General features: G+C 37.9%; 2 protein-coding genes across 2 annotated transcripts in view; one reads left to right on the top strand and one right to left on the bottom strand.

The window, feature by feature from the left end:
* Nucleotides 1-15,148, top strand: part of fam98b (family with sequence similarity 98 member B) — a 549,041-nt gene that overhangs the window by 283,761 nt on the left and 250,132 nt on the right. The window lies entirely within an intron of this gene.
* On the bottom strand, nt 9,867-14,499 carry LOC308707777 (membrane-spanning 4-domains subfamily A member 15-like). Its single transcript, XM_081394437.1, has 7 exons — nt 14,451-14,499; nt 13,889-14,074; nt 13,522-13,644; nt 13,392-13,448; nt 12,398-12,511; nt 10,597-10,734; nt 9,867-10,170 (listed from the first exon to the last, which is right to left on the bottom strand). The coding sequence occupies exons 2-7, from the start codon at nt 14,054-14,056 to the stop codon at nt 10,120-10,122; spliced, it is 651 nt and encodes a 216-aa protein (XP_081250563.1). The 5' UTR covers nt 14,057-14,074; nt 14,451-14,499; the 3' UTR covers nt 9,867-10,119.

Genomic DNA, 15,148 nt, shown 5'->3' on the forward strand with positions numbered 1-15,148 from the left:
TTCATTATTCTACCAGACAAGTCCAAGATTTTACATCAGTCACATGTGGACAGCATTGTGTCTTTTTTTCTGTATCATATTTCACAAAGACCTGTGCTGTTTCGCAGTTAGGGGGATCTTGCCATAAAGAATATTGAGATCCACTTCACATAGAGCCAATATTAACTCGTCGGGGGTTGAATGCAGAATAACACGTCACTGCTTGGGTGAGCTCTTGTGTAATAACTTTAAGAGGTAGAGATTTCTGGAAAGCCTCGTGCTCATTGTTACTTCTGGATGTACACCACCGGATAGTCTGACAGTAAATCTGTTCTGAGCCGGAATTTTTCAGGGGTCTGTGGTTTATAATCTATTAACAAGTAACTGTAAGGGCGTTCGGTTACATCCTGGTACGCTTCGATAAAAAACTTTGTATTCCCCGGGTAGCGGCGGGTACATCTGCCGTCCCAAAATACCAATCTGCTGCTTATTGCGAGGGTTTTTAAATATTATTAAATAATTTGTATTAAGACCTATTGTTCTGGTAGATTTACCCTGGAAAAACAGATTCTGTATTAACCTGTTAACCCTCTGGGGTCTGGGGTGTTTTTGGGGTCCTTGAGATGTTCTGACATGCCCTGACATTTGTGCTTTTTTCAGTTGCTTATAAACATATTAATGGCAAAGGTGTAAATTCACTCTATATAGCACAAACAGGACTTCCATAATATGTGAGCCACATGTATGTACATGTTTTCATTTTTGAGAGAATAATGTTTATGCATGGTTATCGAAAAAACTAAAAATTAAAGTTTCTGAAATAAGGCCACAAAACACATACTAAATATGTGGCAATAAGACTTTTGACTAATGGATTTCATCGCCTAGTGTTTTTTCTTCAAAATGATATGAAAATCATCCTGCCTAATCATTCACAAAAAAACGATATGTCACAGGTCGGGGTGGGCCAAGCCAGACTGCACCCACCCCTGGGGACCGGGCACCGCCTCGAGGAGCGTGTCAAGGGACCAGACAAAGACAGAGGATAAAGGAATAACAATTTCTTTATTAAGTAAAAACAGGTCAATTTAAAAAGTCCTAATTAAAATCTCTTCTTTCTCCAGAAGCAATTCGATGGGCCCCCTGGACCGGGGCGGGATGGACGTTCGTGGACACCCTGTGGCTCGTCGGGGAGGAATCAGAGGAGGACGCACACCACTCAGGTAAGCCGCTGGGTAAGTACCCTTTACAAGGCTCTCAAGGAAGTCTTGGCTACACGGACCCCATTCGGACTGGAACCAGGTAGGTATTCGCAGTGAGGATGGAACGAACGCCGGAAGCTGCCCAGAGGTAGGTATCCAGAGGACGGGGATCCTCGACTCAGACGGGTCACAAGGATGCAGGTGGCGAGCGGGCCGGGCCAGGAGGGGACCATGAACAGCAGACAACACTTTAATCGAGACACATGCCGTAGTTACTCTCCTTCTTTCTGAACAGTAGCTATGCTTTGCAGCACGGGCACGGAGGGCCACCCGGCAAGAGAACACTTCACTTTGGCTGTGCCCTGCAACGATACAACAGGGTTCAATGGTTCAACAAGATGCGACGTTCAACAGTGATACCTTCTCTCCTTCTGACAGGGCGGAGGCTTTCAGTGGGGACAGGTGGGGAACACCAGGCGGAGAAGATACTTTGAGGGAGACACTCCACTTGACTGCACACTGTAACCAGGTAACAGGATTTAACTTCCCAACAGCACATGGAACGTTCAATTGAAATACCTTCTCTCTTCTGAACAGGGCGGAGGCTTTCCAGCAGCCATATCACCATATCAGTTGGCTTCATCACTGTCTCCTCTCCACCAGTAAGCTGGTGTGTGGTGGGCGTTCTGGCGCAATATGGCTGCCGTCGCATCATCCAAGTGGATGCTGCACATTGGTGGTGGTTGAGGAGATTCCCCCCTTTCATGTAAAAGCGCTTTGAGTAGGCCTGCCTAGAAAAGCGCTATATAAATGTAATGAATTATTATTATTATTATTATTTCCGTGGAGACAAGTGGGAACCACCAGGCGGAGAAGACGCTTTGAGGGAGACACTCCACTTGACTGTACACTGTAACCAGGTAGCAGGGTTTAACTTCTCAACAGCATATGAAACGTTCAATTAAAATACCTTCTCTCTTTCTGAACAGGCGGAAACCTTCACTAGGGCATGCGGAGGCCACCAAGCGGAGAGGACACTTGAGCGGGACACTCCACTTCGGCTGTGCACTGTAACCAGGTAGCAGGGTTTAACCATTCAACAGCGTATCAAACGTTCATTTCAAATACCTTTTTCCTTTTCCGAACAGGACAGCGACTTTCGATGGAGCATGTGGAGACCACCAAACGGGAAGGATGCTCTAAGCAAAACACTCCACTTCAGCTGTACACTGTATCGATGCAACCGGGTTTGACCATTCAGCAGTAATGAAACATTCAGCTGTAATACCTTCTCTCATTCCAACCAGACAGCGGCTTTTGATAAGGACGTGTGGAGACCACCAGACAGGAAGGATGCTTTAAGCAAAATGCTCCAATTCAGCTATGCGCTGTAACAATGCAACAGAATTCGACCATTCAACAGTAATGAAACATTCAACAGCAATACCTTCTCTCGTTCGAACCAGGGCAGGGGCTGTTGATAGAGACGTGTGGTGACCACCAGACAGGAAGGATGCTCAAGCAAGACGCTCCAGTTCAGCTGTCCACTGCAACAATGTAACAGGAATCAATGGATCAACAGCATTAACAAGCGGGGCTGTCTCGAATGGTAAGTTGGGCGCTTAATGTGACAAACCCTGTTCAGGAACAGCGGGTGAAAGACTATAGAGGAGAGTGCACAGCAGACTATTAATATTTCTCCACACGATAAACTTCACTCCATAACACAAACCGTGTGAATCGTCACTTCAGGCACTGCATTCCACTCGCACACCGTGCATTCGGGCCAGCACTCACCCACCGGTCTTTCTCCCACCGGATCGACTCTCGTCTCTCACACGGCTCAACTTCTCCCAGAGACAGCCAGAACGGATGTAGAAATCGTCACATTCAGTGAAGGAAGAACAAAGGTTGAAGACAGATCATTAATTCACTCGGTGTAATAATCCACTCGTGCCACACGCTTTCCAAACGCTCCACACCACTTCAGTGTCAGTGCATATAAACCACGGATCAAATACTCATCACTTTGCGTCTCTCCCACTGCTGACGATATCCCTTGGATTTTCGTTGACAAAACTTCACTCTCTCCTTTCCATTCCTCGGCTTCAATCTTCGCCCTGCTACACAGTCCAGCTTCAAATATGAAAAACCCGCCGACAAAACACAGTATCTCACGGGAGGAGAACCACACCGACCGTCTGTTTCCTCTCTCTTTTTAAAGCCCCATCTTAATGCGCGTCCCTCTCACAACACTCTCTGTAATTCTCCTCACCTGTTGTCAATCAGGCAATTGGCCTCGCTGCCATGGCAACAGATTTCGCGCTGTGATAAGACGACCATCCACAAGAGGTCTCCAAATAATACTGCCTTCAAGAAGATTTTACTCTCTCTCCTTATATGGCTTTTGTCACACCGTGACAGATACATTGATTTTAGTTTTGTGAAACACTTTTAGTTTGGAAAGCCAATATGCGGATGGGGCGTAAACGCTCCAACAGCATCATGCATATGTAGTAGTTCACACCTGGTGAGACTACGTCCCTGCATACTTAATGAGCCATTCATTCAGGTGTGTCACTATAGCTAACTTAAATATACAAGCTTCATAAAAATGATCATTCTAGGAGAAAATTTCAGATGGCATTTAGAGGCTTTTGCATCTGAACTCTTCATATATACACACACACATATATATATGCATGCACATACATACTTTATAATCTTTTCAAAACTAGTCAACGTCTTTCAAAACTAAAGTATACATTTTATCATACGTATTTCAAAGTAAAGGATTCATTAGTTAGTTGATGACTTTATTTTTGACAAAACACATACAGTATATATTCCTCATCTCAGTATAGCAATAGAGTTTGCTAAAAGCTGTTCATTCAATACAGCAGTATTTGAAAATCGATCATATTTTGTAAAATTACATTTATATTTGCATTTATGTCAAAACCTAGACACTTTTAAACATCAAAAGGACATTTATTAATATGTATTCGTGTCAAAATGACAAATAAACAGATTTTCCTATTCAATTTTGCATGGAAACGCTTCCAAGACGCTTGCGTGTCGCGTGAAAAATAGGCGTCGGTTCTATTTCTAGAATGCACGCGTTTTCCACGCGGCTCGTGCCGCGCCTGAGACGCGCGTCTCACACAGGCAGTATGCAAACTCTAAACTGTTAACATGGATGGGAGCCGGAATAAAAACGGACACGCCACGCAGCTGAGACGCTTACGCCACGCATCCAGTGTTTCACCGGCCTTATCCAGCGGATGTGGGCGTTTCACAGGTTTGTATGGATCGCCTCACATTTGCGTTTGAATAGCGCGGTCTCCGTAGGCGGAGTCACATTAAAACTTAATTAGCTGAGATGAGAACGACTGACATCTCTCTCTTTACATACATATTATATAAACTGTGAATATTTGTTTTTTATAAAAATTACTTCATTTGAAAGAAGATAATTCAAGCTTCATGCCTGTGTGACTGTATGCCTGTTTGACTGAGTATTCGCTGAGTTACAGTTCATTTTCGGACGCGTTTCAGAATTGACTTCACTGACGGAGAGTAGGCAGAACTCGCATCATGTTTATTTTTCTTTATTTGGCGAAAAGCACAACACTTTGTTTTTATTATGAGCATACACAAAAAAAATACACACTAAACAGGATCGATTGATGTATAACACAAGCATATAAGATAAAAAATAATTTTTTTTTTTTTTTTTTTTTGCACTCATACGGAAAAAAACGAGCCGGCGCGATAGCCGACCTCAGGGGGTTAAGCTGCAACCCCACTTTTGAAAAATCCCCAGAAATGACATACCCAAACTGAAACAGATACAGTTCATGATCCCTTTGCACTAAAAACACAAGTATGATCTCATTTGAAAGCTGACACCTGGCAGTTTATTGTAAATGTAGAATTAATGGTAACACTTTACAATACGGATGCACTAATCTGCATTAATTCATGCTTAATTAATGCACAGATAATAATGTGTTAATGTATGACTCATGAAGAACTAAACCATTAATTAATGATTACTGCATCAGCAACTAATAAAGATTCTAAATGATTAATAGATTAAGTAATATATGAATTGTTATTAATTAAATGTGTCATAATGTATTAATTCCTTAATAACTTATTTTATTAACTAAAAGTGTAAATTAATGTGTTAATTACCACAGTTGGTCAAAGTCATGTACTTCAACTTCCAGTTGCCTGCTTTAATTAATCATTAACTAATGATTTGCAAATGTATCATTATGTTATGACTTTACTTGTTGAGGCACATGACTGTTAACTAATTGTTAAGTAATATGGCATATTACTCAACAATTAGTTAATAGTCATGTGCCTCAACAAGTAAAGTCATAACATAATGATACATTTGCAAATCATAAGTTAATGATTAATTAAAGCAGACAACTGGAAGTTGAAGTACATGACTTTGACCACCTGTGGTAATTAACACATTAATTTACACTTTTAGTTAATAAAATAAGTTATTAAGGAATTAATACATTATGACACATTTAATTAATAACAATTCATATATTACTTAATCTATTAATCATTTAGAATCTTTATTAGTTGCTGATGCAGTAATCATTAATTAATGGTTTAGTTCTTCATGAGTCATACATTAACACATGATTATCTGTGCATTAGTTAAGCATGAATTAATGCAGATTAGTGCACCCGTATTGTAAAGTGTTACCGAATTAATTATTGTCATAATGAAAAAAATAGTTATAAATAGCTTCAAAGTTTTGTAAAGTTATTAGAAATGTATTTTTATGAAACATTTTCATGAAAATATAATTGAAGTTGGCACTGTAGCAATCTAGAAATGCACTGCAGCTAAAACCATATGTCTGACCATATTATATTTAAAATATGAAGATGATAAGTCTAAAACTCTGTATTTAGTTAAATGTTTTTCAAGATCATGTCATGACTTTATTTTGATTAGACTCTAAAATGCTACTGATGTTTAGTCATTTTTTGAGTCATCCATTCAGTCTTTTGTCTCTATTGTTTTGTGGTGCAAATAAGCCCCATTCAGTCTCAGTCTCCCCATGCACACATTCACACCACTCCAGCCTGGTTATGGCTCTAAATATGCATTTCTTTTGTCTGCATTATAGCTACTAACGACTGGCTATTCACAGGCTATTCATAGGGTTTCAATCCCTAATTTCTTTTATCAAAGTTCTCACTTACATTGGAAACTGTATTAAATTACCTTCTGGAATAAAGAAACATTTCAGTAAGCATTCCTATTAAGAAAAAAATCATAAAAGAATAACGGCTATGTGGCAGGTGCACCCAGAGCTAGCTAGCATGTTAGCTTAGCACACCATCAATGCACAACAATTTATGAGATTAAAACCATGTTTGTGCTCCAAACTTACTTTATAACGCAAGTCGAGTGTTTTAAATAATCTTCTGTGATCTAATTTGGCTTCAGATAAAAAAATCAGACAGAAAATATATTATTTTATAGTATTCTGCACAATGATAAAGTCTATATAGATTAGCATAACATTATAAATATAATCTATTATTATGAAAATACCTGGCATGGCTTGGCTGAAAAACACAGGTAACTCAAATATCATTGCAATCATGTTTATTGCCTTCAAAACATCTTTATCTGCATATTACTGCAATCTCTGATAGCTTTGTGTGTGTTCGTGGCTTCCTGGAATGTCACATGATCATGGCTCTTCTTCATGTTCCATATATGGACTATTATTGTGCATAGGGCGCCCTCAGGCTGTTGGTATGTATTGAAAACACAGTAAATCAGCGTATACAGCGCTCATAATGATTACATCGACGCATTTGGGTATAAATTCAATAAATATTATTCCTGTCTATATAAATATGATGTAAACCTATGAGAATCTATCAATATTTCTCCAAATCTGCACATTTTTGAGCTAAAGCCCTGAGGGATGTTGTTTTGTTAAGCGCTGTCATGACGACAGCACAGAGTTTTTTTTATGAATGAAAGCGGCTGACGCTCATAATTCATATTAAAGGTATCGCCTTAGTTAGGAGTAACTCCTGACACAAAATAAGAAATAACTGTCGCTATAAGTTTCTCAGAATACAATAGTGGTCAAATACTGAAACTTGAGTCTTATATCTTTTTAATGATGTATACTTTGTCAAGGTATAACATTAAATCTGATAGTAACTTTGAACTAAATAATTAAAAAAAAAACGCTTCAGTGCGCGGGCGCACTGGCAACGGTTAACAGGTTAATAGCAAACAGCTTATCTCATTGTGATGTATGTATTGTGTAAAAATCTTCTCAACTTCACCGTTAGAAGCAGTTTGACTCATAACGTCGTCAAAGATAAGGAGCGATCTTTTACCAGGAGGGAATAATGAGTCATCATCCAGTTTCTGTGGTATGCCTTCAATGAATTTAATATCAAAAGCATGTAACATTTGATCATACATTGGTTGCCAGGATGTATATACGTACACAAAATTGTCAAACTTGACAGAACACATTTTGTCTGAATTATACATTAGAGTCTTCACAAAAAAAGTCTTCCCACTATTGCTTGGACCACTAATAACAGCCGAAAATGGGTGTTGCAGTCTGCAGTCAAAAACATCTGTTTCACACATTTTCAAAATATTGTTAAAACCCGTAAGGTAAGGTAGTATAATCTGGTTGGAGTACTCACTAATTGTACACAAGTCTGAAACTTTGCACGATTTATCTATTGTGCAATGTGAATCCCCTCTTATTACGTGTAATGGTCTCTGTGCGGGGGAACAGTTGCATCGTGTCACGTGATTCCACATACGCACGCACTAGCCCTATCAGACTATGCAATGTGACTGCTTGTGCATTCTCTTCATTGAGTGTAATACCCTTCGTTTTGAGACACATATAGCCTTTTGCTGTTCGATACCCATAAGATTTTGGTCCTGACGAGCAAAATTCTGTTATGAAATCATCTGGAACTAATTCGCTTGTGAGCTGTCCGAGATAAGGTCCTGTCTCAGGAATCCAATCCCCGTTTTTTGATACAAATATCGAAATGTCTGTATCGGCATAAATCACATGTTTGCCTAATTTGCCCAAAAGATTATACAGCTCGAGTCGCGCGTAAGCAGTGGTGAAAGCACCAATAAAAACGTTAACGTCCCGCGTGGGGCACGGGTCACGTTCTGCACATGACCACTGAATCAAAGCCACTGAATCAGATACAAACGAAAAGTGTTTTATAATCCGACCAGCACCGCCAAAAAGACATTGTGCAGCCTTCAATTCTGTCATTTTAAGTTTTAAACTTGTAGAGAGTAGTTGTGTCCCCCTGGAGCTGATGAGTGTGGGGGTCTGTTGTTATCTTTTCTTAAGCCTCTTCACTACCTGACGTGGGAGGGTTAGGGGTGGAGCCTAGGTCTGGCTCCTGTGCAGCGGTAGCTATTGTCAGTCTTGACTCCTTTCCCCCGTGTTCGGACGTGTTTTATTGAGCTCCCAGGAGATTACTTTACACAAAGTTGTCTTCTTTCAACAAACGGAATTGTAAAAACGTAAGTCAGTTTTTAAATGTACGTATGTGTTTATGCGTTTGATATGTTTTAATATTTGTTTAATGTTTGATAACTTTTTTTTTTTTTTTACATTTTGATAATTTTAAGAAAATGCAATTTAAATTTTTTCATTAATGTTTTAACATTTTACAAATGTATGAACACTAAACACATGTGTATTTTAACTTTATACAACATTTTATTTATTAAATATATAAATATATAATATATAATTAAATATTTTATTTAATTTATAATATTTCCCTGGTTCTGTTCACGCCCATAAGGGAGGAGCAAACGTGGGAAAAAATCCCCTGCTGGAAAGGGGGGCGGGGCAAGCGTGGGGATATTCCCACGTCAAAAAGGGGGTGGGGCTTAAGGGCCATAAATCACTCAAAGTGACATATGCTACACTTTAACCTCTCTCTCAGGCCTGACAGAATTATGATTCCAGACATGCCTCATCCCCCCGACTGAATGATAAAAATTTACTTACCCCAAAATCAAGAATAAAATTAACAATAAAATATAATTTGTATGTCTTTGTTGTAGTTTTTTTTTTTTTTTTTTTTCAGACAAGAGACACAGATGGGGCTTTGCATCAACAAACCATTTATTTGGTGTACTTTCAATTCTCAAAACATATTCATCAGATGCAACAATATGAGATATTAATTCCTCTCAAACTTTGGCTGGTAGGATCTCCTCACTGACCCTGGGAAGTAACAGATAAGATATGTTAATACACAAGACACTCATTATCAGGTTTAATTTTACTAACAAGGTCCACACACTATATAAATATTTTTATAGGTTGTACTGTGACGAGTGACAATGTGAAAAGCCCTGTGAGTGTTTAAAAGCACTGTCACCCACTTCAACAGTCTAGCAGCCGTGCAAAGCTGAAGTTCACAATGAAGTAGTGCTTGACTTATAGTTCCTATATTGTTTCCATACTGTGTGCAGTTGATGTTTTTAATTAGCAGTAAATTAGTTGTTTTCTATGTAGCATGACTATTTCAACAATACAAGACTAGAAATAGTTTATTAAAAAAATGAACGTTATTGTAGTTGTTACGGAAGCAGACGGACAACAAGGTAAGTGAAGATGTAATGTTTATTGAAACAACTGAGTGTCAAGAAGGATCAACGTGCTGGATATAGGAAGAGGAACAGAGTTCAGAGGTTCAGAGGTCTGGCATGTAATTCGTGATGAATAATAGTAGTATCTTTGCAGGAACGGCAGGATGAGACTTCAGAGTGGAGATGAACTTTGGATGAAGAGGATGACAGGTGACAGCACACACTCACGCACCACTAGATGATACAGACAGGCTTACGGCTCGGACACCACTAGAGATGAGATCTGGACAGACTGGAACAGACTGGAATCTTCGTAGAGAACTGGTAAGTAAACACAGGTAAGTTTAGTAGTGAGAGAACTCGCAGAGAGAAGCACTAGAGTCCGCTTCGGATTAACGAGCCCGGACAATGAGGAGTGCGTGAGGTGTGCTTATGAAGCAGTGGTGATTGATGGGGTGCAGGTGTGACTTGTTAGTATTCAGGTGACTGTGATCGCTGGGTGATTGTGGTGGATGAACCTGGCCAATCCGTGACAGTAGTAGATTGTCCGAGTTTTAGACCAGTGAGGTAAAAGGCAGTTTATAATTAAACATATTCTGGTTGCATTATATTTTCTTTCCATTCTGATAGCTTTACCTTTGGTTGTGGCTTTTTAACCCAAATTTAAAAAATACAAAACTATTGGTTGTTGGGATAAAACTGACTGACACCCTGGTTATAGTTAGGGTTAGGGTTAGGGTGTTATACCTGGTTCAGTGCCACATTGACCACAGTAGAGCCTCTGTTACAGGTGACTTTGCAGGCAAATCCTGAGATACAGATGGAGATGATGAACTGAGTAATGCAGAACACCAGCATTATTCCACTGATCCCCAGATCATAGCTCTAAAATATATTCAACAAGATCAAATAAAAGTAGATTACAAATAATATCCCATCAGTTATATTGAGTGAGGCTCTAAAAGTTCATATTATACTACATATTAACAGTCATCGGTAACACTTTATAATAACGTTCAGTTGTAAGTAATTTATAAGTGGTTAGTTAATGATGAACTAATCATTTACAGAACATTCATAAATGATTAGCAAGTGATATACTAACATTTTATGTATGTTTTGTAAATTCTGTTACAAGTCATTTACAATTGATTAGTTAATGATTAACTAATCATTTACAAAACATGACTATGTGTTTCATAAATGTTTAATAAATTATGTTACATTTTTTTGTATGTTTTGCTCACATCAGGTGCACAGTGGTTAGACTCCATGTGTTTCAGAGAAGACAGCTGTCTATACCTTCACCAGTTGTTACAGTGAAATACCATATATGGTATGTATCCTGTTGTGATGTTGTTGGTCCCGGTTTGCAGGCAGTTGTAATGGTGTATGCTAAATAAAGAGGCACATGGATCCTGGTTGTTTATTACATACTGCAAACACCAGTCAGCACTTACACTGCAGTGCACACTAGTGTTCAACACCTGTTATAGATGTGTAAACGTCATTTACAACACTTTCTGCATCCCCTAATCTAAAGTGTAAACTATTCATCACTTGTAAATGCCTTACACTTCATTTGTAGATTACCACTTCAAGAATCAAAAAGGCATAAGATCTACGAATGTTACCTACAAATGTATAAGTAACACATTTACAAGTGATGAATAGTTTACACTTTAGATTAGGGGATGCAGAAAGTGTTATAAATCATTTACAACACTGTCTGCATCCCCTAATCTAAAGTGTAAACTATTCATCACTTGCAAATATGTTACACTTACCTGTTACAAATTATACTTACCTGTTACAAATGATCTGTACATGTATTCAAGGCATTTACAACACTTTCTGCACCCTCTAATTGCTACATACATACATACAACCAAAAAAAAACATTATTTATTAAACATTTATGAAATGCATATTCATGTTTTGTAAATGATTAGTTAATCATTTACTAATCAATTGTAAATGACTTATAACTGAATCTACAAAACATGCAATAATTAACATATTGCTTATTAGTCATTTATGAACGCATAGTCATGTTTTGTAAATAATTAGTTAATCATTTACTAATCAATTGTAAATGACTTGTAATGGAATTTACAAAACATACATAAAGTGTTAGTATATCACTTGCTAATCATTTATGAATGTTCTGTAAATGATTAGTTCATCATTAACGAACCACTTATAAATGACTTACAACTGAACGTTATTATAAAGTGGTACCCAGTCATCATATGGCTTTTGAACAATTGAAACATAGTGCACAAGTCACATGGATTACTTTCTAATTTTTATGATACTTCTATTATGCCTTTTGTGTCATTTGAAGAACAATTTCCAGTCGTTAGTCATTATAACTGTATGGAAAAGACTGAAAAGCACAATCTTTATTAGTAAAAATTTGTTTCAATCAGTAAATGATGACACAGTTGTCATTTTTGGGTGAACTATTCAAGTAAACAGCAATTAAAGAAAAAACTAATTTAAGCTGATCATATTACTATAGTATTGCACATTGTGCATTTGGTACCTTCAAATAGCCATTGGGCCACCTTGAAATCATTCCAATCTCTATGGACATCAGAACGATGGCTATCCCCGCAGTTATGGCACTGAACACATTCATTATAAGAGAGGCTTTGACCTGCAGAGGAAAAGAGCTGACATGTGAAAGCTGACAGTAATAGTAAAGAGTGTACACTTATAAAATGTCCTGAACTGCAGGTTTAAATATGTAAATTGATAATGAGTCAGATCTCTTTTTAGTCCATATTCTTTAAATGGTAAAAATGTGTCATTGCTCTATAAGAAAGTTGAGATTAATGTGCAAGCTTCTGTCTACTGTGGGAAAAGAGTTTTTTGGAGGAGTTTATGGTATTTTTAAAACTTATTTGCCTCAATTTGTAATCATTTATATATACATATATACATTTTGACTTTATATGAGATCTACATTTCTCAATTTCACTGAATGGCAGGGGACTGGGGATAAGCACAAGTGGATGTGTTGTAGTGTTGCCATGCATTTCTGTGTATTTGTGTCCCCCCTCCCCCTCCCCCTCCCCCTCCCCCTCCCCCTCGACACTCCACACATGCACACACACACAAACACACACTATATTCATTTCCTATGTGGCGTCTACAGAGCCCCAAACATCCTGAGTGTGACTTTTATTTTTGTCACACTAACATACAATCAGATACCGTTTAATGTGGATTTTAAACCGTTTAAACGTTCTGTGTGGATATAGTAAGTGTGAGAAAAGTCATCTAGTTTCATGCCATTTAGATGAAGGGATAATATTTGTTCTTTAAATATTATAGCAAATGTCATTAGTAGTTTCCCACGGCCCCAGCAGCACATACGGGTTAAACAGATGCTGCTAACAGATGATGATATCTGGACTGATGCTATATGTTTGACAGCTTGTAATGATTTAATAATAATAGTGTATGAATACATTAGAAACAATGTGGCAAAAGGAAAGTTATCACACACAGATTTCAGCACATTATGTACGTACCACACACAGATGAAGTTTATTCTGCGCAGCAACAGACAGAGATCCAGCACTGATGAACTGAGAGAGAAACAACACATTTCACAGTTTATTCTGGAAATTAAAAACAGTAAAACCATTAACTGAAACTTACAATAACGGATCCCCAGTAGGTGATGCCACTGATGACAGACAGATAATCGAGTGGGTAATCGATGACACTGGTGCGTACGATACCCAATAAAAAAACCACCACTCCAATCATTATTTGGACAGTCTAGACAGGGCAGATATGAGTCAAGTAGTGTTCTTCATAAGGGCATAGCATTCATATTTGAACACACACACACACACACGCACGCACACACAGACACACACACACACACCGGAACACATCTGTTAACTTGAGGTCATATAATAACAGCTTTTTATTTTCTGTTCATTTTTTTCACAGAAGAAAATTACACACTAAAAATATTCCCAAAATCACCCATAATTGTAATTCATCATTAAATGATTACCCCCAGTGCCTTTGGTTGTGCTTTGAAAAAGCCAGTAAGAGCCGTACTGGGCTGTGCTCCTCTGGTCTCCTGTCCATCATCACCAGTCACAATATTCTGAGTCACCTGTGGATTTACTTGGATGACAACTGTAGCTTTATCAGAGGAGATGATCTTGCTGGTTTCCATTTTAGGAAGAGTTTTCACCTGTAATTAAGTGTTCAGATTCTGCAGTTCACAACTCACTCAAGGTTGTTTTATTTTCTGTGTTTCATGTACAGTATTTATGATTAAAGCTTTATCTGATGCCCTTGTCCAGAGTGACTGATAAAACCGTGATACTTGCTTTACTAAGGCTTACATGAGCTTATAGACGTCTTCCTCTCCGACGAAACATCACAGGACTCAAATTTACTCTGTTCACAATATTTTGCATGATTGTATATTTTGTAGCCTAATGTCCAAACAAATCCAAAACTAATAAATATAATTTTATGTGCCAAAGTATAACAATAAATGAACAACGGTTTACACTAATAATAAAATAAACTATAGATGTCAATTAACGCATAAAATATTTTACCTGAAATGAGTTGTTGATGAGGATGTCTGATCGCTCTAATGGCGTATCTGTGTGTGTGTGTGTGTGTGTGTGTGTGTGTGTGTGTGTGTGTGGACTGTGAAGAACTGCTAAGGAGGAGGAGCTTGCTTCATATGAGCTTGCTTTATACTTGTAAAGATTATGTTGATGCCCTTCCTGATAAAATGTACATATAGATCAAATCTACAAGATAGCATAAATTATTGCTGTTGATTGAGGACAAAAATCTCTGTGATTAAAAGCACAACAGACGTGTCTCTGTTCAAAACACACAATAATCCTGTAGTTGGGCCCTGATTTATCAATAAATGATGGAACATAACTATAAATTAAATCCTGATGAGACTTTTTGACATTTTTGTATCAACAAATCTGAAATATTACCCATTAGCAATGAGTGTAACATTAATGAGAGGGACACTGCACTTCTACGGCATTAATACAAAAAGTTATAATTTCGATGCACAGAAGGAGAACATTAAAGCAACAGGGAACAGAACTAATTACAAACCAAGACAACTAATAACGAACTAGAACTAGAAATTATGACACATAGCCACGTTTCTGTCCAGTTTTTACGCTGTTTTGTTATTGACTAAGTGAATATTAAAAAGTTTTGCTGTCTCTTGTGTGTTTCCATCCAATTGGTCTTTTACAGATTACATTGTGCATGCCGTCAT

Source organism: Scardinius erythrophthalmus, assembly GCF_964197995.2.
Source record: "Scardinius erythrophthalmus genome assembly, chromosome: 19".
Classification (NCBI taxonomy): Eukaryota; Metazoa; Chordata; class Actinopteri; order Cypriniformes; family Leuciscidae; genus Scardinius; species Scardinius erythrophthalmus.

Bases quoted from the DNA above. Each gene is read 5' to 3' on its own strand.
- LOC308707777 (XM_081394437.1), bottom strand. From the start codon at position 14,056: ATGGAAACCAGCAAGATCATCTCCTCTGATAAAGCTACAGTTGTCATC. The intron at 13,449-13,521 runs GTAAGTTTCAGT...TTTCTCTCTCAG, and splicing joins CCTACTGGGGATCCGTTATT to TTCATCAGTGCTGGATCTCT. The intron at 12,512-13,391 runs GTACGTACATAA...TTTCCTCTGCAG, and splicing joins ATAAACTTCATCTGTGTGTG to GTCAAAGCCTCTCTTATAAT.